The sequence below is a fragment of the Mesitornis unicolor genome, unplaced genomic scaffold, assembly GCF_000695765.1.
Source record: "Mesitornis unicolor isolate BGI_N332 unplaced genomic scaffold, ASM69576v1 scaffold11953, whole genome shotgun sequence".
Taxonomy (NCBI): domain Eukaryota; kingdom Metazoa; phylum Chordata; class Aves; order Mesitornithiformes; family Mesitornithidae; genus Mesitornis; species Mesitornis unicolor.
In genome coordinates, this window is record NW_010172625.1 from 1320 (window position 1) to 27899 (window position 26580).

Consider the following 26580-nt stretch of genomic DNA (forward strand, 5'->3'; position numbering starts at 1 on the left):
GGAACGGAAAATTTATCTTGGTTTGCTGTAATCTCTTAACTCTAAGAAATTGCAGTAGTAACTATTCTGAACTTGTTTTTGCCCTTTGTCTCCAAAGGCATACGGTGTTTTTTGCACGTGCTTGTAAGTTAGAGGGGGGATCAAAACTTAGAGACACACTGTCAAGAATAAATTGCTGGTGGGAAATGTGAGGACTTATTTTACAGGTCACAGAATCACAGAATGGCTCGGTTGGAAAAGCCCTCTGAGATCATCACGTCCAACCGCTCCTGTCTACCCCCTAAACCATATCCCTAAGTACCTCGTCTACCCGCTCTTTAAACACATCCAGGGATGGTGACTCCACCACCTCCCTGGGCAGCCTGTTCCAGCTTCTGACGACCCTCTCAGTAAAGAACTTCTCCCTTATCTCTAACCTGAACCTCCCTTGGCACAGCTTGGTGCCGTTTCCCCTTGTTCTATCCCCCATCACCTGGGAGAAGAGCCCAGCCCCCACCTCTCTCCAAGCTCCCTTGAGGCAGTTGTAGGTGGTGATGAGGTCTCCCCTCAGCCTTCTCTTCTCCAGGCTGAACAAGCCCAGTTCCCTCAGCCGCTCCTCATCAGGCTTGTTCTCCAGAGCCCTCCCCATCCTTGTGGCTCTTCTCTGAACACGCTCCAGAATCTCAACATCCTTCTTCTAGTGAGGGGCCCAGAACTGAACACAGCACTCGAGGTGCGGCCTCAGCAGTGCCGAGTACAGGGGGATGATCACCTCCCTGGACCTGCGTCGTTCTCTCTTTAGCTGAGAGATGTTTCCCGTGTCATTTCTAACCTGTGTCTCTCCCCATTTCAGTTACTATGTGGGCAAGCTGTTGTAACTGGTTCTGTCTGGATGGCTCACCCGAGGAGATGCAGCCACCGCCGCAGCAGGGAGCCAGAGCCCAGGCCTACTCCAACCCCGGCTACAGCTCCTACCCGTCCCCCACCGCGTCCGAGCAGAGCTGCAAGGCCTGCAGGGTGCCCTTCGACGGCTCCTCCAGGAAGGTGGGTCACAAACGTCTGCCCTGGCACCGCTGGTGTGAGCAGTGTTCAGTTTGACTGCACTAAGCCGTCAGACTTCCATGTAATTACAAAAAGCCACTTTGAAGAGAAACGGGTGCACGTTTGAGGACGTACCATATGGGAGGAGACAGCTTGCCTCTCCTTCTCTGTCCTTACTCATTCTTTTGCTATTAGCAGCCGTAGTTACTGCAAATGTGGTAGTGAACCTTCAGTACAACTTGGCTTTGCCAGGAGCTGGAAGAAGAAAGCCAAAGTGCTTGTAATCATTTAAGGCAGCATTAACTTGAACAGGAGTTTTTAAATTTGTTATTTGAAAACGCTAACGTCCTTTAAGAAAAAAGAAAAGGTTGTGGCAAGAGGTTTAGCGATCTCTTTGTGCTTCCAGTAAAGGAAGATTGATCTCTTTTCCAGACCATTGTTGCTCAAACTACAAAGCCATGTAAGTTTACTGAGGGTGTTGAATTGCTGGAGCTTGGTGCCAAAAAAACCAAACAAAGACAGACCAAATCCATTTTATCTTGTTTGTAAACTTCATTTGTGAGCGTATAGATGCTAAAATAATTGTTGCCACAAGATTTTTAATGAGACTGCAAATCCTGCCTGGGACGTGAGTTGAGCGTGGTGGTTCCTATAATGCTGCTTGAAGAATGTTTTACTGCTAGAGCCGTGGTCCCTTCTTTCCTGGTATCTTCTAAAATAGATGTTCTAATATAAGCTGTCCTTGAGGCAGCCTCTTGTGTAAGAGTCACCAGTACTGCTCCACATATGTGAAGACGCCCTGACTGATGGGGCTGGGCAAAGCTGTGGTGAGCACAGTGGAGAGGATCTGCTAAAGCCATCGAAGACATTTCTGCCCCCAGTCGCTCCCCAGGCTGCCATGGGCACAACATCAGCTCCTGGGCTATGTGTGCTGTACAAGGACCAGGAGATCCACACAGCTGCCCTTGTAGCTCCTTGCTTTTGCTGTCTGGAGACACAAGAGCAGTATCAGAGCTTAGAAATTTTGAAAAGGTGAGAGATTCTTTTATTGACCTGATGTAAGTGCAGTACTTTGTGCTGTTGAGCGTATTGGAAATAGATTTATTTGACTGATGGTGATGCCGTCATACGGTTTTCCAGTTGGCCTAGCATATCTGGACAAGGAAACAAAAACAACAAGATTTTACCACTTCTTTTTCCCCCTGCCTTTTCAGACAGACTTGTCCTGTGAAATACTGGGCTGAGACCAGGCAGAAATGGCAGTTTGACCTCAAGTGGGATGTCCAGTAGCTGTGTACGCCCTCTTAATTGTGGTCTCCTTTGTCGGAGATAGGGTGATGCTTATGGGAGTTGTGTGAGATATTACTGACCCTCTTGCGTGGCAGTTACTGTAAATGATCTTTAAGGACTTCAAGCAGAGGAAGAGAAATAGGGGAGTGCTCACAAGCCGGTTTGTGCTTCGTTAACGTACAGCTCTGCTTCCCTGGTTTTCTGCTGGACTGCAACTGGGGCAGCAGAGCACGGCGTGTGCTTGTGCCTCTGCTGCTCCTGTCAGCACAGGCTATCGAGGAAAATGAGGTTTGTGTGCTGAATTGTGGACCTCCCCTCCACCTTCCTTGTGCCACCACCGCTCCTGAGCAGCGGTCTCTGGGACTGACCTGAGCTGGCTACAGGGTGGCACAGCGTGGAGAGCTGCAGGAAGCTCTGCTAGGTCATCTGTGAGTCCTTGGTCTCCAGGGGAGAGCTGAATATGTCACTGATAAATCACTGACGTGTTTGTAAGCCTTGTTAATGCTTTAATTCTGTTGATATGGTCTGGGAAGCGCATGGAATTTCACTTTGTGGCAGTAAGAGTTGTCCCTGGAGAGGCAGCACCTTTGAACTCTGGTGTCCAGTTAATGTTTGTACCGATGCAGTGGTTAAAAACAAATTCCTTCCACGTTGGTGACCATTAAGGATAACTTAGATTGCTTTAAAAAAACTCCAAACCAGCAAAGGAAGACAAAAAGAAACCAAAAAGCAGATGGTATCTGAAGTTCTTGATCTTTTATCATAATTGTATTGTAATTTTCCTATAACATGGCACCTACTAAAAGGATTAGGTTAGGGGATATTTACACGGAGCATGTACTTACAAGATGCTTTTAAGTAACTGCTGGAGCATCTTGAAAGGAGGTAAAACTTGATCATGGTAGCAAAAAATCTCTTGAGAGTTTTGGTGTTTTCCTTCCCTTGGTGACTTTATTTTCATCTTGGTTTTCTGTAGCAAATGGATTGCAGGAAAATCTTTTGAATGGGAAGTGAGCACTCCTGTCTCTCTGCTGACACAAGCAGCGGCAGGCGCTCGTGGTGGCTGTGTCAGATTGCTGTTCCTCCCCCTTTTTCTGATTTCAGTGCCTTAAGTTGGCTGACATTTTCAGGAAGATGCTTTTCTTTGCACGCTTACAGAAAAAGCTCCTGGCAAGATTAAAAAAAACCATACACGAAATGCAAACAGCAGTAGCCACAGCGAAAGCTTGGATGTTGGCGTCTCTGCAGTTTATCCGGCGTGCAGAGAAGAGCCAAGTGTGTCAAAGCCCTGTCCTGGTATCTGGGAGCCTGGCTGATGCAGCCAGCAGCCAACAGCTTCCCCTTGTGATTCAAAGCGTTTCTGTGCTGTTTGACCATCCTGTGCTTGTGCTAAGCATCGCTCAGCAGTGCTCTGACCTTTTAGTAACAGGCTTTAATTTACAGCAGCATTTGAAACCAGTCGTTCTGTGTCTTCAGTCACAGAATCACAGAGCGTTAGGGATTGGAAGGGACCTCCAAAGCTCATCCAGTCCAATCCCCCTGCCGGAGCAGGAACACCCAGATGAGGTTACACAGGAAGGCGTCCAGGCGGGTTTTGAATGTCTGCAGAGAAGGAGACTCCACAACCTCTCTGGGCAGCCTGGGCCAGGGCTCTGGCACCCTCACTGAGAAGAAGTTTCTTCTCCAATTTCAGTGGAACCTCCTGTGTTCCAGTTTGTGTCCGTTACCCCTTGTCCTATCATTGTTTGTCACCGAGAAGAGCCTGGCTCCATCCTCGTGACACTCACCCTTTAAATATTTATAAACATGAATGAGGTCTCCCCTCAGTCTCCTCTTCTGCAAACTAAAGAGCCCCAGCTCCCTCAGCCGCTCCTCAGAAGGGAGATGCTCCACTCCTTGCCCTTTCACTCAGAGTTCAGCGAATATGTTTGAGCTGTAAAAGCTGCTGAATACCGAGATGCAGCAAACAGCTTCTGTGCCTGTTCAAACACTCGATGCTCAGATACAGGCCGGGGATTTTTTTTCCTCTGAAGATGAATCCCAGCGGTGAACTGATAAGCCAGGTTTTATTTTGACTTCTCGAATGTACCATTCAATAACTAGGGCGGGTTCGTGTTATTACTGTTAATTGCTTGCAAAACCCCATGCTGGATAATGCAGCCCTTGTAGTGTGCTCGCTTGTGCACCATCTGAGCGTGTGAGTGCTCGACGAGGGGTTTTTCCTTGGCCGTGCAGTGATGGAGCCAGCCTGGCAGGCTGCAGGGCACGGGGCAGGCTTCCCCTGCCGCAGCAAGGCAGAGTCGCTTGGGTTTTGTGGGTGTTTTTTCTTTGATTTCTTTGATTTCTTTCCCCCTCTCGGCTCTGCTGGTTGCTCCCCTGGCCAGAGATGGCTGATCGAGAGAGGGAAAGTGTTGTAAATGGGGTTATTTTCCGTTGTTCTGCCACGCACAACCAGTGATTCCTGTCTCTGCCCTGAAAATTTCCTGAGAAATTGGATTGCTCCTGCAATTATAGGGTGAAAAGAAGTCAGTTCATACTAAGGTTTTTTTGTCATGACCAAGTGAAGGAAAACTTCTCCAGACTGGATGGTATGTGGAGATTGCCCTTCCTGTCTTGCCCTGTGATTGGTGGCAGCCACTTTTACTTGGCAGGCTCCCCAAGGGCAATTTTGAGATGAGGTTTCAGTCGGCCTGACCAGAGTTGCTCTGCGTGGTAGAAATTTTCATGTCTTCAAATGCCTAGGCAGGAAATGGGGATTCTTTCCACTTGCTGTCATCGTGCGTCTGTTGCAGGGTCTAGAGGAGAAGTCTGTGGGTTAGAACTGTGCAGAGAATTGTGTGTGGGGCAAGGGGGCTGCCAGGCTGCAGAGGGGGTCGGAGGGAGCTGGTGTGTAAGCAAGTAGCGCATTTACACCTTTTAACACGTGAGAAACATCTGCTTTCTTTGAACTGTGGAGTTAAAAATGGTCTTTAATCACCAGAAGCAATTAAAGAAACAGTTTTTAATTCGCCGAGTTTGTATTTGTTGGTTTTCCAACCCTGCGTGTGTATTTTGGTTTGCATAGCTCTGAGGGGTCAGGGTTTCATAGGGATTCTTGTCCTCTCCATGAATTAGCGTTTTTACCCAGCACTGAAACCAGCTCTTTCTCCCCTCAGGACTGTTTAAAAGGCACATAACGCGGCTGTTCTGCTGCTGCTCCTATTGGGAAGTGCAGAATTTGACTTTCCAAAGCGTTGAGCAGCCGAGTTTCTGCAGAAGCCAACCTGGAGACTGTGAGTGCTTGGGGCTTCTGAACATCCAGCCCTGAGAGATGAGACCAGAGCAGTGTGAAACATACAGATGAACCAGCAGAGTTGAATCTGTAAAGTTTTGAGACACCTGATATTTCCCAGATTCCCAACGCTTTGTCTAGCACCTGCCTGGCACTCAGTGTGCATCCTGTCTTCACAATAAGCTGCCTATTTTTGCTGCATAAATACACGGTGAATTCTTTGGTGTCTGTCAGACGCTGCAAGCCTTGCTGTTTCCTTTTCCTTTTACGGTGAGAAAAGGATTCATTTACTGATTGTAACAAATTGGAGGGGGAAAAAAGGAGGGCGAGGGGGCAGTTGCTCGTAAGAAGTATTAAATTTATGAAATAGATGTTTTTAAGAAGTTCCCTCTGGTGCTAGAGCTTTCTCAATGCACAGAGCAGTATTGAGTTGTTTTGTGAAGCAGTGCAGAGGTAGCTGTGGTTTACTTGGGAGTCTGCTGCCTCATAGGTATCTCCTGTGGCTTCAACCGGCTGAACAGGTCTGAGTAAGGTGCAGAAAGCTGCTGTCACTTGAGGGGATTGTTTAAGAACCCGGCGTTTAGTTCAGGGGAAACGGAGATAAATGGTGCTCTTCTGAGAACTGAGAGGAACCCAGTGATCTGCTCACAGAGTCGGTCCTTTTCCTCATCTAGGAACACGAGTGACACCCTTGGTGCTCTTTCATGAGCTGTTTTTAGTAAAGCTTTATCAGCGGCTGTGACTTTGGCTTCCAGATGGGAGGGTGGTGCTGCCCGCGGTCGCAGGCCGTGGGGGATCGCTTTGATTCCGTTCCCTTCTCTTTCTCAGCACATCTGCCTGGACTGCAAGAAGAACTTCTGCACGGCCTGCTCCAACCAGCCCGCGGGAGGTCCCCTCCTCTGCCACCTGTGCCAGCGCTTCCGAGCCACGGCTTTCCAGCGGGCGGAGCTGATCAAGATGAAGGTGAAGGATCTGCGAGACTATTTGGCGCTCCGTGAAATATCCACAGAGCTGTGCCGCGAAAAGGAGGACCTGGTATTCCTGATCCTTGGCCAGCAGCCTGTGATTACCCAGGAAGATCAGATAAGAACAAATCCATTTAATACCAGTGCCTCTGGACAGCAAGACTTTGTGATCTTCCCACCAACCAGCACAGCATCTTCTACCTCACACGAAGCATCTCCCGTGTCTGCAGATCCCGCCTCGAGTTCGCTCGCTCAGGAACATCCACAGGTACCGTCTCCAGCCCAAAGCATCTTCTGCAAACTCATCCACCTCTGGTCTTGTATTAGCTGCTAAGGTGTTGGATTATGTTTTCCAAGTAGATAATGTGCCAAAGAGGTTTTATGTTAAAGATGCCTGCTTAAAAAGCAACGAGGGCTTCTGTTTAGAGCAGATGACAAAACACTTCAGTTGCATTTTATACGTGCTCTTCTCTGGTTTGTTGTTAACACTGAAGTGAGGACCTCACACTTTCTTATGGGATAACTAGGAAAGATGATTTGCTTTATGCTGCCTGGCTGCATAAAACAGCGACTTCCTGTCACCAGCTCTGCTGTGCTGTTCCCTTTTTGCACCAGTGGGGTTTAATCTGGTGGGCAGCGCTGAATACACTGAACATTTGCTCTGAGAACATCATCGCTGTCTGGAGATGTGTTTGCTCTGGTCCATGCTTGCCATTGCCACGAGGTCCTCTGGGACCCGATGGCTGCGTGGGGGCACAGCTCTGTCCCGTGTGGATGCTGACACCTTTCTGACAGTTGTGTGTAGGGTTATTGTTGTTCTTTGATCTGTGTGCGAGGCAGCAAGTACAGCTTAAAGGAATTTTGGAGCTGAAACTGCCAGTAAGGATGATCACAGGGTGGGTGAGGCTTTGGGTGTCTTCTGCCCTCGGATCGATAGAAAACAAAACCCGAGCCTGTTGTTAATGATGAACCCCGCACTTCTGACAAATGCGGCCGGGGCGTTTAAGCTTCATTATTTTTATTGACTTTGCTTTGTTTGTCTTTCTGCTGTCTGCTGTGGGAAGTTTGCTCAGTGTTTGACATCTGCTCCTAGGCCCATTACGAAGTTAATATTGGTGTATTTAGCTCCCTGTGGACCAAACAAAGCTGTGAAAGTCTATGTACCCTCTGCTTCCTCAGCAGATACGTCTAGCACAAAAGAAGAGCTTCCCAGGGACGACGTTTCTTTACAAATCATTAAAAGGCCTTTTCATGCTCTGGTTTTCCCGATATTGCCATTCTGATTTCTACCAGCAAATTCAGCTCTGTTGTCTTCCCTTACTGCGCTACGATGCGCTTCAACTTCTTGTCCCTACTCGCATGACTCTTTCATCGTTATTGTTGTTCTTTCACTTTGTAAATATGAACAAGTCAGCGCTGAGATGAGTGGGCTGGTAACATTACATCTCCTTTGTCAGCAGGGGAACCACAGAGGGGAAAACAGCCGCGAGTCGGCTGGAATTACACTGCAGATCCTCTCCTTTTAGTGAGCGCTCAAAGCGACTGCCCCCTCTCATTCGCCAGCTTTGCTGCTCCTGTCCTTCACTTAATACCTTGGGTTTGTCCGGTCCAGAGCCCACCTGAGGGGGTGTTTCTGGACGGTTACTTTGAGCGTGATCTGTAGGCCCTGAGCTGTGCTAGAGGAGTCTGCACCGAGCTGCTGTGCCACCACACCGTGTCACACTGCAGCGTGTGTGTATCTGGATGAACGTGGTCTCCTCCTGACCCAGCCTCACAAGAACACCATGTGGGATCTTACTGTTCCAGTTCTCTATAAGGGATTAAATAAAGCAGGGCTTTAACGGGTCAGGTGCTGCACTTCAGTTTCAAGAAGTTTTACTTGTTTCAGGTTTGTTTTTGTAAGTGCTGCACAGGAAATACCTCTTGCAAGCGTCCCTCGCTTTTACCTCTCGCCGCAGTTTGTTCTTGCAGTGGGCAGGGTTTGCAGTTAATGCTGAACACACCTTTGGACACACAGAGATGTGCTGTTGGTGAAAGCTTTATTTCCTCTTCCAGGCAAATGGTTACGTGCCTCCAGGCCAAGTGGGAACAACAGGAGTTGAGAATGCAGCAGAAGCACCGGCAGAGGAGGAGACGCAGGTTTGTGTGTCCTGGAATTAGGTGACACAAAATACCAGGCTTTCTAGGCTGCGTTTGCTACCACAGAATCATTGCTGCAGGGAGATGGGTGGCTAAACAGTAACTCAGACTGAGCACCAGCAGGCCCAGTCAGCCCCATTCCTTGGCCTTATCTCATCCTCCACATACAGAAAGCACTGGTGTCACTTGGACACTGTAATAATAGAAATCAGTTATTTCTTGTGTTTCTGGTACATGGAGGAATTCACATCCAAACATGAACTCCTGCTGGTGCACACGTTGAAAGTTGATTTAAATTGTAGTGCCAGGGCAAGAATGACTCCTTGTCTGTTACCTTTCAGTCGACGGACTCGGAAGATAACCTGGTGCAGGGGAGGAAGGCTTCTCTTTCCGATCTGACCAGCATTGGGGACATCAACGCGCTCTCTGTGCGACAGCTGAAGGAAATCCTTGCTCGCAACTTTGTCAACTACAAAGGCTGCTGCGAAAAGTGGGAGCTGCTAGAGAGGGTGACTCGTCTCTATAAAGAGAAAGACCTTCAACACCTAGGTAAGAAAGTGAGCAAACGTGTGCCTGCTTTCCAGGTTTTCCGTTCTTATGGGCAGCGGCAGAAGGAAATGGAAGTTATTGTGCGTTTCTGTTTTGTGCAAACGTGGAGACAGGAGGGCGCGTTGTGCACATTAGAGTGAAAGGGGCTAAACTCCAGTCACAACCACTTGTTTAAGGGGAGAGCTTTATGGTAGCTCTGGAGACTTCTCCGTAGTAACAGCAAATGAGAACCCGTGCGTCCTTCACCTTGGGACTCGGTGTCGCTGTGGCAGATGGCGCTGGTCACCACGTCACCTGCAGAGCAGCCTGCAGGCGCTGGGGCGAGCTCTCAGCTGTGGACTCCTGGTAGCTGCCAAAGCTGGCAGGAAAATGCCCCCAAATAGCAGGTGGGCAATTCGGAGCAGGCCTGTGCTCGGTGACAGCAGCTCCCACTGCTCAACAGGCTGCCTGAAAATTGAGAAATGGCTTCAGATCGTTGATTGTCTTTGCGAAGCGTTGGCTGCTGTGGAAGCTCAGTAGAAGAGAGAGTTTCTTGCCAGTTGAACCCATCCGGATCAGATTCAGCTTGAACACGGGGGTCAGCAAAAAGCAGTTTTGGTTTAGTAACCACCCTTCAAGGATTTCAGCTCCTGCTTAGTAGTACTGCTTGAGTAAATGTATTTTCTAGCTTCTCTTATTCTCACCAAGTAACTCTCTCTTCTTGTGTTGCAGTTTCTGACACTGACGATCAAGCTGGTAAGTGATATTCTTAACCATACAATCATTTAGGTTGAAAAAGGCCCTCAAAATCGAATCCAACCATAAACCTAACATTGCCAACTCCATCACTAAACCGTGTCCCCGAGTGCTACATCTCCTTGTCTTTTAAACATCTCTGGGGGTGGTGACTCCACCACTCCCCTGGGCAGCCTCTTCCACTGCTTGACAACCCTTCTGGTGAAGAAATTGTTCCTAATATCCAAATTAAACCTCCCTAGCACAACTTGAGGCAGTTTCTTCTCATCCTATTACGTGTTACTTGGGAGAAGAGATCCATGTTGCTTCATTCGCCTCATTGCTAAGAATCCCAGTGCAGTGGTATTTCTGTTTTCATGACACAGAAGACACATCACAGGGGTCTAGAAGAGCCAGAGGGATGGGGAGGGCTCTGGAGAACAAGCCTGATGAGGAGCGGCTGAGGGAACTGGGCTTGTTTAGCCTGGAGAAGAGAAGGCTGAGGGGAGACCTCAGCACCACCTACAACTGCCTCAAGGGAGCTTGTGGAGAGGTGGGTGCTGGGCTCTTCTCCCAGGTGATGGGGATAGAACAAGGGGAAACGGCACCAAGCTGTGCCAAGGGAGGTTCAGGTTAGAGATAAGGAGGAAGCTGTTTCCTGAGAGGGTCGTCAGAAGCTGGCACAGGCTGCCCAGGGAGGTGGTGGAGTCACCATCCCTGGATGTGTTTAAAGAGCGGGTAGACGAGGTACTTAGGGATATGGTTTAGGGGGTAGACAGGAGCGGTTGGACGTGATGATCTCAGAGGGCTTTTCCAACCGAGCCGTTCTGTGATTCTGTGAAGACACTGTGTAAAAGCTAAAACTTTTATGTTGATGGAGCAGATACATCCCCATCAGTGTAGATGGAAGGGGCATTTTTTTCAGACCTTCAGCATGCAGGAGTCCGTTAGGAAGCCCTTTGATAGACTCAGATGGCACAAAACCAACCGCCCTTTCTTTGTCTTGCACCAACCGTGGTCTCTTGTTCACTCAGGTGGGGCCGGGCTCCCTGGCACCGAGGACAACCTCTGCAAAATCTGCATGGATGCTGCCATTGACTGCGTCCTGCTGGAGTGCGGCCACATGGTCACTTGCACCAAGTGCGGCAAGCGGATGAGTGAATGTCCCATATGCAGGCAGTACGTGATAAGGGCTGTCCACGTCTTCAAGTCTTAAACGTGCGGAAGGAAGACTGGGGATGCCTTAAAGCCTCGTCTGCCGTTAGAGAAATGGTCAAAGTTTGCTACAAGTAGTTAGGTCAGAGATCAGCGCATGGACCCCACTGGAAGCTGGAAGCGAGGGAAGGATGAAGCTGGGGGAAAATCGTTTTTACTCAAGCCGTGCCTGGCTGTGCTCTTCCCACGACAGTGCTTTACACCACAGTGCCTGGGCTCCTCGGAGCTCGTTGCCAGCAGCAGACACAGGAATCGTCAGCAACCCACTTGATCCACTGGTGCTGGGGACAGATGGATGCTTGGCTTTCCACCACGTTCAGAGGCTTTGCATTTTTCCCTTGAATAACAAACAGAAGTGGCCCGGGGTGTCAAAAAGTGACATTTATTTTGCTGCTTAGGTTATACACCCAGCAACAACTTTCTTTTCAAAGGTTTAAAATTTTACTGTGCTTGTTAATTTTGGGGTTTTTTTTCTTTTCTTCTTAAATGTACTGTTAAATTCTTATGCTTGCAGGACAGGCAGACTGCCTCCGATTTCCATATTCAGAACGAGCAGAGTTCTAGCCTAGTGCAATTGTGGAAAAATGAATCATTTTATTTGAAGATGGACTTTATTATTAAAAAAAACATGAGGGGAGCGAGGCCCTGTGAATCATACAGCCTTGCCTTGTGTGGTGGTGGTGTTGTGTTTACGTGTCAGTGCGAGGGAGGTTTCTGATGTGACTGCTGTTGATTCCTTTGACTTCCCAGGCTTCCTGAACAGCGAGTGCCAGCAACCCTGACTTCACTTGGTTAAGGAGCTGCGAATCTAAGGCTTGAGTCTTTTAGAGGGCTTAGTGTGGAAAGCACACAGCTGAGGAGTGGTAAGGATTGCATCAGGACACAATCATATTTATGTACAGGTGACTTTTTCTTTCCAGAGGGCAGACGTGAAAGCAAACTGTCTCTCTCGAATCACTAAGATGAGCGATCATCACTGCAGGTGCTGCTTTACTCATCAGCTTCCCCTTACCCCCCCTTTGCTCAGCTTTACAGTCCTGTACATCCAGACTTCTTCTCAAAAGCAACTTATTTTGTACCTTTTCTGCTTGTGAGGGTGGAGAGGAGATGATGTGGTCAATGTGTGACAGTTCCAGGCCCTGTCCTCCTGACCAGCGTGCTCGTTTGGAAGCCTTGCTAGAGAAAACTGGCAAACTATTCCCTCTGTGGCCTACAAGTGTGCAGTCCCTTGGCTGCTAACAGCAAAGTTTCACAATCCGGATGCCTTAAGTTTTCAGCCACTGTGGGACTGCATACTCATTGTGAGCAATTTGAAGTTGAGAACCTGCTGCAGGGTTTTTCCTGTCTGGCTTTCCCCTGTATGGGGGTTGTGATCACTTCATGTTCAAACAGTGCTTGTTTTGTGTTCAGTGTAAAAAAAACCAACTTGCAACTTGTGGAGCAGGGGAAGTGCAGGGACAGAGATGATCAGCGAAGCAGCTGCAATAAGGGGTAAGATGTTAACAGCAAACTAATCTAATTGGTAATGTGGAATATTTCATGGGCTGCAACTCGCTTCTCAACCGGTGTGGAGCAGCAGCTCTCTGAATCAATGAAGCACTCACAGTAAAGATGTCAGGCGGTAGCAGAACCTCTGCACTACTGAGGTGGTTGCTGAACCCCACAAACCTGCGACAGCTGCTGAGGTTTATTGAACTAAAAAGCCTGAGTTTTACCTCTTTCCTTACTGAGGTTGTGCTCTAATCTTTGGCTTACAGTTTAACAGCTCCCAGTATGAGAAGGGTGCTGTGCAGTTCAATGTAAAAAAAAAAGGTAAGCAGTAACTGTGTTTACTCTTCAAGAGGTTCACAGGGAACTTCTTAAGAGGTACAGGAATACACGTGCAAGGTGCTGAACAGCCTCACTTAGTAAATTCACTGTGAAAACTCATGTCGTATTTTTCAGTGAACTCAGGGCTAAAGGTTATTCCCCTGTGGACAGATGTACTTCTAGGCTTATTTGCTACAGCAAATAAACTCCAGTTGCAGATCAACGGCTGAACTTTGAGAAGTGAGATGTACCCACCATGACTCTGAAATGTGACTTCTCTCCCCCTTACTACAGCGTTTCCCTGTTATGGATACAATTGTTTTTAAAAGGAAAACAAAAATCTGGAAGAAACCGATTAATGATCCAAAGGAATATAATGATCTGAACTAATATAGTAAATGGAAATATTTATGTGCTTCGTGTACACTGTACATAGTTTAAGTATTTTAAAAGTTAATATTCTACTTGAAAGGGCATGTTATTCTCTATTAAATCCTCTTGGTACTACAGTGGTTAAACTGACTAGTTTTGGTACGGAAGTTTGGTTTATAATTTTATAATAAAGCTGAAATGTGATTTAGTTAACCTCGTTTTCTGACTGTTGCCAACAGGCCAGGAGAAAGCAGAGATCCTACAGCTACTTCTGAACTTCAACCAGATGAGGCTTGGGAGAGCAGCTGCTTCAACAGCAGCAGAGGGTGGAAGAAATAAGTTAACTGAACACACAGGTTTTAGCAGCACAGTCTTAAAGGGGAGAGAGTGCTCTGTCCCCTTGAGGATCAGGGAACCACTAAACTGCTCTACTCATGTTTCCTTTCGTAGTGTACACATGCACTTGGCCTACTCATGCCGAGTTATTCAGCAACTGTACATCATCATATACAAAATACTTAGGTTTTAGAAATAACAGATCATTTTATCTCACTTATTTCATTAATATTCAAGTACTTGCAGTAGTTTAACAGCTTCAGATAAGGAGGTCTCTCAACGATCCTCTGAGATCCAGAGTGGTAGAGTTCCTTTCTCAGCTTTTACTTGTTGAAGCATGAATACAAGAACACAGGCAACATATTGTAGAGCAATGCACTTCAAGAGGATGGTTGGATAGTGCTACAGCAGTTGCTGTAATGGAAGCTTATTTGGTGTCCTGGTTTTAGTATGAAACCTACAGCAGAGCTCTAAACTGCTACTGGATACAGACTTGTGCTGAATGGTGAAGGACAGGGATGAAAAGCCAGACCAGGAGGACACAGGTCCTTCATGGCAACTGTAGCTGTGCAGCAAAATGATCCTGGCACTACAGCCAGTAGCTTCACGTATTTGGTGGCCTCTTTTCCTGTCTAGGTAGAGAACAACCTTTGGAAAGTAAGTCCTGACAGCAAAGGAGAAACTGTTTCAGTTTTATTTCTTTATCTATAAAAATACCCAAACTTTATAAACCCAAGGAGACTAAACCAGCACATGTTTAAGTGCAGTGGTCTACTTTACGGACATAAAAATGGATTCAGCAGTGACATTTCTTCAGAGTTGTTTTAATTCATTCCATATGGTCGCTATGGATCTTTTCCTCTGATGGACTTGGGCATTTTATCTCTAGTCACGTCTCCGCAGAGGACTCTCGCCATCTCTTCTACCTACCTAGGTCTCAGCTGTCATCTCAAAGGGAGTTCTTGTGCCAAGCTGGTCAGCTGCCCACACTGCTAGCAGGGGGCTACCAGTCTCCGTTTCCGGATGCAGGCCCAGATCCAGTTGGGAGACACACGCTTAGCACCAGGATTGTCATCAACGTCCCCGATAACATGCGTTGCTGAGGCCGTGTCAAACTCTGACACAAGATCCCCGTCATACGCTATGAAGTACCGCCGGATTTTGTCAAAGTCCTTCACGGAGGGCGACAGGTACAGCTTCACTCCAGTGAATATGTCCAGCAGTGGCTGCATATTGTGAAAAAGGATGAGAAGCACAGGTTGGTAAAACATGAGGTCGAGCTGGAAATTACACTCAATTCTCTGAGGCGTGAACGAGTCCATTCACGGCTCCCAAGGTTACCGTTCTAATCCCATGCCTAATAACTGGAAGTTGCTCTTTTGGACTGCCATTAAATCAAACACAAGAGCAGCACCCATACAGTGCTCCGAAAGCCAGATGTCACAGCTGAACAGTGCTAAGGGGAGTTATTACCCCATTATTCCCCTTGCTGATGATGCTGATGTGGTCCAGTAAACATGATCCTAATGCCCTTGTCTTTACAAGCTGATGCCTCTTCATTAAAGGAGAACATAATGGCCCTGGGAGGGGGCTTGTTGTTTACATCAAAATTGCTACTCCAGGCTTATAGGGAAATTACAGCTCAGTGATTCTTAATCCACTCCTACAACTGGCTGCACAATGGGCTAGAAAGGACAGTGCTCCCTTTACAGCTCCCAGCTCTTCCATATGCAGCAGTGGGGAAGAGCAGCTGCTCAGCAATCGCAGCGCTCTGTGGAGCAGGATGCTGGCCCTGAGCATGCCAAACCCAGTTAGGTCAGCTCTGCAGACTGGAGAGGAGCTGCAGCCATCTGCTTCCTTTACAAGGGAGCTTGTTTGCTGCTATTTCTGCCTTTGCATTTAATTTTAATTTAGGGTGCTGCTATAGGAAGATTTCAAAGACTTTCCAGATGGAAAGCAAAAGTAAACAGTTGAAACTGCCTCAGCTTCCTCCCACCCCAAGTGGCTGATGTCCAGCTGTCCATACCTTTTTTTCATCATCATCCATCTCAGATGCTTTTCTCTTCTCCCCTCGTTTCTCCTCTGATTTTTGAGGGGATCCAACAACTGCTTTGCTCTTCTCTCCTCGTTTCTCCTCTGATTTTTGAGGGGATCCAACAACTGCTTTGCTCTCTAAAAGACTTGTCTCATTTCTGCTCTCTGTAGATACTGGTTGTATATTAAAGTAGGGGGAGAAAAGTGAAGAGAGTTAAAAGTTTCCCCACCTCTGTAACTAGTAACACACATTCTTCTACTGCAAATGGCACAGGGCATCTTCCTGCCCTCATTTCCAAGATGCTGCTGTTTAACTTCCCTCCTTGCTGTCACCACAAGTTATCCCCCAGTGACAAAGCACTGGTAAAGCAAACTCAGTTCACAGCTTTGCAGTTTACTACCTGGAAATCCTCTCTATCCAGGTGCCCCATTATTCGCATGAATTTCATCCAAATAAAATTGACTTCTGAGTCATGGCCAAAAACGTCCAACGACATGCACGTGAACGCTCCCATGGGATCTCTGAGCATCTGACAGGAGGCAAAGACCCAAAGCTGGCTGCCCCAAATGCAGAGAACACCCCTGAGGCTCCTCTCTCCCTGGCAAGCACCACCTTACCTTCAGGCTTCTGGGCTTTTGCAGGGGACTTGTTTGGGGGAGTTTTAATGGTGCTGTGTGGCGTGGAAGACCTGGAATTTCCGTCATTCTCTCCACTGCTGCCAGCCGTGGACTCATCTTCCTCCCCAGCAACAACATTGAAATCAGCCTTCTCCTTGGAGAGCTGGTACAGCTCCTGTCCCACCAGAAACAAAGCACTGCCTTCAGGCACAGCAAAACCTCTGACACCAGACTCGAGAGGAGCCTCTGCATTTATGGCTTGTCTTCCCCCACTCCCAAAGGGGTTGCTCTCATGCTTTTTCCTCCTGCACCTCTGCAGGCACACTGCATTAACCCACCTTGAGCTGCTGCAGGTTGGTGGCTGTCTTCCAGTCTTTGTCGTCTCGAATGCGGGTGCAGCGAGGGAAGCGAATGGAGATCCCATCTGCAGTGTGGGCCTCAGCTTTAGAGAATTCAGCCCCTGTGATCTCCCACACCGGGGCTTTCTGAACACAGCATTGAGGAAGTCATGTCACATTCCTGTGTTGTCTCATGAATTAACTCTAACCCTTCTGTGTGCCTCTTAATTCTGCAACCCCCTCCCCACCCCAGCACACAGATTTCCAGCTACACGAACTGACCTTCTTGGTCACATTAATTAGAAAAACCTCTATTTTTTTTTCAGCGAGTCAGAAATCCTCAGCTAACATATAATGCCAATTTCTAAATAACACCTTCTTTACATCTTTATCAGACATACATGGTACAAAGCATACTGATAAATTTCATAAAACAATAGCAGCTTTTTAAGTCAGATTTTTCAGGCCTCAAATTTAAAGTTAAGTTCACTTCTGGAAGGGATTTAATGCACAAAAATATTTCCCAGAAGTGCTGCAGGCATGATTTCTTCATTAAGCTCTGAGCCTCAATGCACCTGCAAGATTCAGAGATAAAAACTTGTGCTTAATTTCCTGTTCCAAGCATGAAGACTGATCTTGTAACAGAGAATCTCCACACTGAAATGGAACACAAACTGCTATAGCAGGGCTGGAAAACGCAGTTAAATGACTATGACAGCACTTACCTTGGGATCCGGGACAATGAAGTCCGGGTAGTAGATTTTGTTAATTTTTAGCCACTTTGGAATTTTACTAGGATCCTATTAATTAAAAGCACAAACCCAAAATGTTAGCACTTACAACCATATATGAATCTATTCCTACAAAAGAAGTTGCTGAGAGATAGGCTAGAAGTAGGTGAGCATAGGGGTACTGCATCGCCTTTGAATGGACAAAACCCGGTCTGCCCTGCAGTGCAAGGTGCACTGATCTGCAGCAGTTTGTGTTATCTAATCACAGAAATTAGCTGTAACACAGCTCTCAGTGACTGCTGCTCTGCATGGAAAACAATCACGTTGTTACACCAATTGAGATCTGTAAGAATCTAGAATCTTTTTAAGATTCTATAACCTTGATGCAAATGGCCTTCAGGATGTCAAGCAAATAATAAAATTCAGCTCTGTATTTCTGAAGTCTTGAAAGGATTTCTCACCTAATTAAGTCACTCACAAAGTCTTCACTCCCAACATACCAGATTCTCTCGCCTCAATACCTGGACTTGAGCATTTCTCGCCCGCAGCCCCATCTAGTGACCGCCTTCACCAATCACAATATGCCCCCAAAAATGGTACTTGCTCTGCTCTTCCCAGTAAAACTTTGTCTTAGCAGGAAACAGGTGGTGCCTGGCTTCCCACTCAGTGTCTGAGTACAAATGTCAGGCAGCGACTCATCTTTAGGAGCTGACTGCACCTACATTTGTGTCACAGCAGTTCATCCCATTTAACTCTGAGCCTCTACTCGTTCCCAGCAGAGCACTGCAATTCGGCATTCATCGAGCACCTTGATTGTAGCTCAGCAAGAAGGCAGCTTTAACCAAGCCCTTTTTGCTGAGTGTTCCTTTGATCGCCTCCATGCCAGAGCCCCTCTCACCTTGCTGATCTTCACCATATCCAGCTCTGTTTGCAGACGTGCCAAGGTGGCATCGTCGTGGCCACCGGAACACTTGGTCACAGTGCACCACTTCTCGCTCTTAGGGTCATAGCAGCCCATGAGGAAGATGGACATCATCCCACCTGCAGGAGGGGAGACCAGGGTGGTTCACATCTTCTACAGGACAAGCCACAGCTTTTCAAAAATCAAAGTAAGGAACCAAACCCTTTTCCATCTTCAGGAGTCAAAGGGCCTTGGGCTTCACAGCATCAACTCCCATTTACAAAGCTGAACAGAGAACCCATACACTACACTGCCAACAACCCTCAGTGAGCTCACTCCTTCTGGTAGGAGACCAAATGCTACAGGAAGCTTGGAGTGGGAAAAAGCTCAGGAGTTTTTTGAACTGACCACCTCTGATTTAAGCCAACTCCAGACTTACCTTTACTGCCTTGTCCATAGAAAGCTCCCAGCACCACCAGGTCTGCTGTGTCAGCCATTGCACCCTCATTCAGGTAGTCTTTTTTCACTTTCAACCAGTGCCGTTTTCCTGGTTCATAATTCCCCTGTGGAAAAACAAGGCAAAAACCCCCAGTCAGAAAGGGATCATGTGGTGGACAGCTGTGTCCTTAAATAGCCCTTGCTTTTACCCAGCTCAGCTGGGTACAAGAGCACAGCAGTGCTCACATACACATGGAGCAACTTGGATCAACAACCAGGGATATTTCAAGGATGCTCAGTTCTGTGTTTCATCCACAGTCTGTTGTTACTCCCCGATTCCCAGCATATTCCCATAAAAAGTAAGCGTGAACCTGCCTTTATATCTTTCAACACCAGAGGGATCATCTGGTGGATGGCTGTCTCCTTAAATAGCCCTTGCTTTTACCCGCTCAGCTGGGTACAAGAGCACAGCAGTCCTCACATACACATGGAGCAACTTGGATCAACAACCAGGGATATTTCAAGGATGCTCAGTTCTGTGTTTCATCCACAGTCTGTTGTTACTCCCCGATTCCCAGCATATTCCCATAAAAAGTAAGCGTGAACCTGCCTTTATATCTTTCAACACCAGTCCTTCCAGTCCCTCACGGATGACTCGGGTGATCATATCTGCCAGATCTGAAGCTTTCTGAAAAGGAAAGGAATTGTGGTTAAGCTCCAGACTGTCAAAGGGTGGACATTTGCAGACTTAATTATAAAAAAGGCCACGTGGCAAAGGAGCAGTGAAGTGTCCAGAGTGCAGTCTATGAGATCAGCATGCGTGCTATTTTAACATGAAACTCACTGTGACGTGCTTCATCTCTGAGAAGAGGATCCGGTTGGGGATTTCAACCATGTTATCGTGAAGAAACTTCCGACGTTCACACAGAGGCCTAAACCAGGATACAGATAATTAAGGCCAAGCAAGCAATTTCAACAAGTACCAATCATGTGAACACTGAAAGAAGCTACTTTAATTGAATTATTTATACTACAGAGTTCCAGAAAGGCCAACCAGTTCTTACTTCCCTCCAGGAAGTAAGTTATAACCTAGAAGTTAAGAGTGCACTTAGTTTCAGAGGATACGAGTTGAGTATTGAACCACACTCGGTTCACATGAAGTGCAGTTAATTCTGGTATTTTGAAACCTGAAGCTTCTGAACACAGCCAGGATTCTCCCACGCTGTGTAGGCTTTCCAGGAGTACACGGTCAGTGTTAACAGTGCACGTGAACCAACTCAGCAAGCTCATGCTGGGAAACCGGTCAGGCTGCTCTCGGCCTACGCCAGACACGTACCTGTCCATCAGGTTGGTGTCGTTGAAGTAGATGCAGTCAAACACAAACAAGCAAACATTGGCATCTCGGAAAGCAGCTTTCTGAAAGACAATTAAGACTGATTCAAATAAATCTGCAGTCATAGAAAGCAGTGATACGGAATCTTACAAAAAGAACCGAAACAAAAGGATATATTTTTATGGCCATAATCTTTTAGTTATAATAAGCTCAGGCCTCTTCTAAAAGACACAAGTGTTCTGAGAATTAAGATTTAGACTATGTCAAAGCACAAACTAAGAAGATAAAACATGCTAATTTCCTAGTGACAGGGAAATAACACCACAAGTATTAATGACACTGAGCAGTGGAACATCCGTCACTACCGCTGCGACAAAAAACCAACCACCATTCCAGAGACTTGAGATTAATGACTGCTTCAACTTCAAGCACTTACAGTTCAATTTTCATTTTACTCTTCTCTTCCTCACCACCATTTAGCCTAGACATAAGCACTACATAGTATTTGTACAGACTAAATACTCTGTGTCATTGTGGTCTTCCAGTCTGCCATACATTGCTCGAACAATGACAGCATTGCAAGATTTTCCCAGGGGTTTTAATATTTATCTGGAGCTGAAGTTTTCTTGCTGTCCTGCTAGTGATCAGGGTAACATAAAATCTGTTGTATTACAGCAGTACCATGTCATTAACAACAGCCTTCTCGGGGATCTTATTTATTCCCTTGATGCTCCAGCAAGCACCAGGTCTCTTAAATTATCCTGTGATAAGAGATTGCATACTAAGTGTGTTTAAGTCAGAGTAACAATATCCAACCACAGCAGATGATTTTATGTTATTTTATTTTTACCTTGTGCACACCAAGAGTCCCAAAAGGAAGCGGCTTGCCAGTTTTGTTGTCAATCAGAAGAACTTCTGAATCCAGGATCATACTTTGTCCACCAGGGAAAGCCTGGGGGATGAAGTCCTTGAAATGGGCTACCTTAGGAAAGACAAAGAAAAGAAAAATATATGTCTGCTGACTGAAGACATGGACTCACTCCAGTGCAGATGTTTTCTCCAGAAGTGTACCTGAGGCACACATAGGCATGTGCACCAAAATCAATTGATTACAATTCTGGTAAGTGTTGCTTTTCCAGATTCCAGGTATCTACACCAAATTAGAAAAGAGTCTACAACAGAAGGTATCCTCCTTGCCTACAGAGACTTGTGAAAGTCAGTTGTGTTTATGGAGGAGCTGGCACAACAGAAGAGAGCGTTGACAGGTGCTTACTTTGTGTGGGAGGACAGGTTTGAGGCTTCTGCTGAAGTAGTTGAAATGATCTCCATTTTTATGGACCTGCACCCGCTCACCATCGTATTTGATCTCTGCATACATGCCATTTGGGCACTTCTTCATGGCGTACTCGATTGACTTGCAGGCCTCAGCCTTAAAAAGGTGGAGAAAGAAGTTACGAACAAACTCAGCTGATGTATTTCACAATAAGCCACTCTTACCTAATTTAATGAAAGAACTACCAATTCCTTTCTAGATCTTTTTGTCCAGGGTCTCTGATATCCAGTCCAAGTTTCCCTTTCCTTAGTCATTTAGTTAGAATTGTCTGCACATGCCCAAATAGTGACAGCTTTTCAGTGCTTATCTCCTCCAAATACTTGAAGGTGTAAGTACTGTGCCTTTTGTAGGAGTGCACTTAGCTCAGAAGTAAATCTTTAACTCTGATTTGTTCAAACAAAACCCCAAACTGATCTGAATCTCTAATCCCATGGAAAGCCTATGCTATTTCCAAAGGATCAACTTCTGGAACGACAGCAAACAAACAATAAAGTCCCTTCTGAACTGAAAGCAAGTCAAGGTTTTAGCTTCTACAGTGACACCGAAGCTGCAAGTACCCAGTACATTGAATACTGGCCCCTTGGTAGGAAACACTTTATAAAATGGCATTAAACATAAAAATCAGCACTCCACACTCTATAGCTCATGCTATATGCAGTCACTTATCCCTCTACTGACTCTTAAAGGTGAGGGCCTCTGACAGCACACATGAGAACTCCATCTCTTGCTCAGCTGAAGGTCACCATTGCAGGGGAGCCAACGTTACCAGCATGGGCTGAACGGGGGTCATCAGAGAGGCCTGCACACTGAGAGTTCGCTTCAGCCCCGGCACCTTCTCGGCCTCCTGCTGGTTCTGCAGGACTCGCTCCACCACATCCTGGAGGTTGCGCGATGCTTTGAACGCCTCATAGGCATTGGGATCCAAAGCATCCAACCTTTAACAAATTGAGAAGAGGAGGGAAACACCGATCAACATCAGATCTGCTGCTCCTGGCATATGAGGCTAATGCCCACTTCTGGTTTTATCTTACAATGAAAGGTAAGACTTACACATGCTTTGCTCCTGCATTCATTTTCAAGTCATGCTTAATTAGCCTGATGATGCATTTCAGGTCGTTGCCCGTACATCTGAAGTGCAAGAGAAGATTCAGAGATGGCAGACATTTTAATTAAACTACATGCCAGCTAAAAAAAGAAACTGATCCAGGCCTCTGTAAAAAAAGGTAATCCCCTTCTGTAAGGCTCAGACTCAAACAAGGACAGTGACTAATGACATTGCAGGCACAAGAGAATGTCCACCACTGCCAGCAGCTCACAGATGGTACGTTCAGTCTCTGTGGCTTATGATGAGTTTTCTCCTGTGCCAGCTTGTGATATGTAGACAACCACTCCTAGTTTTAGTGTAAGCCTTCAGAGGCTGATGACTTCCCTTACCTGCGAGTGATGTGTTGCAGCACGCTTTGCTGGTCATCCTCCTTTGTCAGCTTTGACAGCTGGATTAGGAATTCATCTACCTCTTGGATGGTCAGGTGGCTTTTGGCTGCTGGAGGACAAGACTTGCTCTGTTCAAAGAAGAGGCGAATCGTCTCAGAAACATCTCCCTGTCTCCAAAAACAAAATAAGGGTGTGGGTTAGAGCTGTGGCTGGAGAATGGGGATGCCACTGAAGATTCAACACGGTAGTAGGAGTAGCACAGGAATGATGCTGGGATCGCGTGAAGGAATTGGAATCAAATGTCAGAAAAGGCAGCCACGACACAAAAGGAAGCTTCTCAGTTGTTTCATTCACCAAAGAAGGTAAGAGTACAAGAGTACCAGTATCATCTCATTGCTCTATTTTGCACTGCTGCAGCATCACAGACCTTTTATTTCCTCAGGATGAATCCACTTGTAAATCCAAGGATCTCAGTCTAGTGATGTCACTAGAAGGCAGTGTATACCAAGGCAATAAACAGAGGTGAAAATATTAGCTTCATTATCTAATTAACCCATTTTATTCATCTTGCAATGAATCAGAAGTGTGCAGCTACCAACTCCTATGCACAGGAGCATAAATGCGAGCACACGTGTGAGCACTTGCAATTGTATGAACCTAGCTTAACTGCATGAACCAACCTAAGTTCACAGTAACAGATCTGTGAAATGAATCACAGGTTTTGGTATGTGATGTTACAGAAAAAGCAATATAACTCAGTTACACAGCAATATGCTAGGCAAAGCAGTTTAGACAAAGTGGGTGCAGCTCAACTTGCCTAGATATTTTAGTCTTGCTTTCTAAAGTTTTGCAGGTGAGTTCACATCTTGCTTTCTGTTCAAACATTTTCTAAAGCTTCCAGATGGCAGAAAGCACCAAGAAAACTGCTAAAGCAAAAAAAAAAATAATAAAAATCACCAGCCAAGCTAAGTCCTCCAAATAGGATTAAAAAAAATTTCCATAACAAGGGACAGAACGGCATAAATTAAGAGAACTGCTATCTGTACTCACCTGTTCCAGGTCCCGGACCATTTCTTCTTGGCTGCAGTTAAAAATCCTACTAAACAGCTTTACAATCTGCTTATCGTTCAAGTTGTAAACAATTTTAATGACGCCTGGTAACAGCAGCTTAATGGTGAGGTACACGTCACCACGAAAGCCATCTGGAAAGGAAAGCACAGACCGTTAGAAACTGTCACAATTTATTTTCATGTACAAGCTCTGGTTGGTTGTGCTCATTAGCACGACCCTGGGTACAAAAATGCCGCAGCTGGGGCTTCCTCTTTCTGTGATGCTGTTCTGCTTCACATGAAAGGAGATTTCTCAGGGGAAACATCCACAGTTGTCCTCTGAATCTGATCTCAGCACTAGGTTTGGCAGCACCTACAAACATTCCCCACCATCCCAGCCCAAGACATTCTTATCTTCTTCAGATAAACAGTTCACTTTGCAAACACTGTCTCCACAGTTCAGAAATCATCATAATGCACAGCTTGGGCTACACAGCAATCGGATCTTATTTCACGCTTGCTTTTGAAATAATACTTTGTGGTTGATTTTGAGAGGGCTTTCATATGCTGAGAATGCCACGTGGGAATCATACCTCCTGCAGATCCCTTCTTCAGAAAATCCTGGATGATCTGCGTTTTCACATTGTAGCTAGGCTTTTCAGCAACCATGGCACAGAGCTTCCTGAACTCCCGCAGCAAGCAGTCTTTGTGCTTCGGGTCACACTTTTTTGCAGATAGGCTGGACGTGTGGGAAGAGTTTGCAGAGACATCTTCTGAATTCTTTGGCTTGGCTGCAAAGACATAAGACATCGCTCATTTAACAGGTAAAACACAGTGCAGACTCTGAAGCCGAGACCACTTCTGCTTGGCTAACTGAACAGAACAGTCTCACCACGCTGGCAAAGCTTCAGAACTGAATAATGACGTCTGCTACGCCAATATTTGTGACTTGAGATTTTAATTACTATTAGAAAAAAACCTAAAGCTATTTTTTACTACTCTTGCTCTTCACAGTACACCAAAACTTTCTTAATTCTGCTGTGTGTGGTTAAACTTTGGTGAAAAGGAATCCTGCTGGCAGCTGCTTCTCAGGCCAAGTTGCTGAGGAATAACCATTCTTCCACAAACACTGCAACCAGGAATCCTTCACAACCCGTATTTTACAGATTTTGAGCTCCCCATGGGCTATGGATACTCTGTACCTTCACAGTTTGGCCCATGGACTAAGGCAGTGGTGGAGTCACTCTGACAATGTGGGAGTACTAGAAACTCAAACATCAGTCTTTTCAGGATTGACAGCCTAAGAAAGCACTAACAACTTTTGGCAAACCACACTTAAAAAAGGTAATCAGAGCTAAAGCAGCTCCTACAGATGAAAAACTACTGATCTGAGCCAAGTTAAAACATCTCTGATGCTGATATAAGAAAAGAAGGATTTCCCAGAATCAGTTTCTTATAGTCCTACCTGTAAAGCCAGAGAACTTCTTTGGTGATGGAGTGATGAGAGCCAATGGATCTTTTGTAGTTATTTGTCCTGTGGCAGTGAGCTTAGCTTGGACTATCACTTTTTTCTTCGGTGTACTCCCAGCCTTGGAGTTAGCTTCTGTAAAACAGCAAGGGTCAAACCAGCAGTCAGAAATAATCTCATACACCACTCAACATGCTATGTAAGATACACTGCAACAGACAAGTCTTAAAAGCACTGGGGACAGATGAGGAAAAAAAAAGAAGGAATGTTTTTGCAGACAGCAAAAGACTACAGGAATTACTAAAGACCGTGAAGAAAAGCTGAAATGGAAAATAACTGATGCTTCCTCCTGGCATTTATCTGCATGTGAATTAAACCCCTCAGACCTTCTCCACAGTCAGTTGTGACAAATGACTTAAGAAGTGCCTTCTTCCCCTTCCTAGAGGGCTGAGAGACAGTTTTGGGCAGCACTACCCACTCTGTCACTAGGTCATACTAATACATCAGAGAGGATTTTGTGGTAGAGGCTCGGCTACGGAGCAACCAGTGGCACACCTTGAAAATGAGCAAAGTGGAAAAGCGACCCAGATCCTGCCTTGTGTCTCACCTGAGATGTGCTTGTTGATTAATTCTTTCTCCGCATCTTGTAACTCTTCCCACCCTTCCAAGTCTGTGATGTCTTCGATTTTCTTGGTGGTGGCCCGAGCCTTCTCTAGCTTCTCAAACATGCACTTCACATGGTACCACTCCTTCATGTCCCCACCAGACTCCGTGAAAGGATTAGGAACAACCTTTCCAATACGCACCATTCCTTTCACAATCTTCTCCTTGCACTTTTTGCAGCCTGCCGTGCCACGCTTGGCATAGTCTACACAGTATCTCTGCTCTGCCATGTCCTCTGCAGCTGTGCAGGCTTGGCGAAGCCAAGCGTGTAAAAACAGGGAGAAATGGAAAGCCCCAGCACCACCAACCCAGTTCCTGGCTTCGGAGCGGAGAGATATGCTTCTTAATAGCTGCTGGTACCAGGAACTGGGGCTGGCTGCAGGGATACCAATGCAGCAAAGGCAAGGTCTTGGCAAGCAGACCTGTGTATTGAGGGAGAAGAGTCCTGTGGCCCTGCCGAGCGCCCGGGCAGTCTGTGACAACGTCCTGCTGCCTGTGGGCATCCAGCCCGCTCCGTGCTGCAATGGAGAGAGGAGACACTGAGCCACCTCCGGCCGCCT

At 46.4% G+C, this 26580-nt stretch overlaps 2 protein-coding genes across 2 annotated transcripts; one reads left to right on the forward strand and one right to left on the reverse strand.

Annotated features, from left to right (window-relative positions):
• Window positions 1-837: 837 nt before the first annotated feature.
• On the forward strand, window positions 838-11164 carry RFFL (ring finger and FYVE-like domain containing E3 ubiquitin protein ligase). The gene is made up of 6 exons (XM_010180452.1): window positions 838-1023; window positions 6410-6814; window positions 8602-8685; window positions 9027-9234; window positions 9946-9969; window positions 10983-11164. The coding sequence occupies exons 1-6, from the start codon at window positions 838-840 to the stop codon at window positions 11162-11164; spliced, it is 1089 nt and encodes a 362-aa protein (XP_010178754.1).
• Window positions 11165-14672: 3508 nt separating this feature from the next.
• Window positions 14673-26523, reverse strand: LIG3 (ligase III, DNA, ATP-dependent). Its single transcript, XM_010180453.1, has 19 exons — window positions 25965-26523; window positions 25355-25492; window positions 24483-24680; window positions 23891-24042; window positions 22841-23007; window positions 22457-22534; window positions 22173-22341; window positions 21347-21502; window positions 20924-21055; window positions 20077-20156; window positions 19585-19672; window positions 19351-19428; window positions 18742-18865; window positions 18300-18442; window positions 17396-17470; window positions 16671-16817; window positions 16333-16507; window positions 15707-15801; window positions 14673-14906 (listed from the first exon to the last, which is right to left on the reverse strand). The coding sequence occupies exons 1-19, from the start codon at window positions 26521-26523 to the stop codon at window positions 14673-14675; spliced, it is 2988 nt and encodes a 995-aa protein (XP_010178755.1).
• Window positions 26524-26580: the final 57 nt, after the last annotated feature.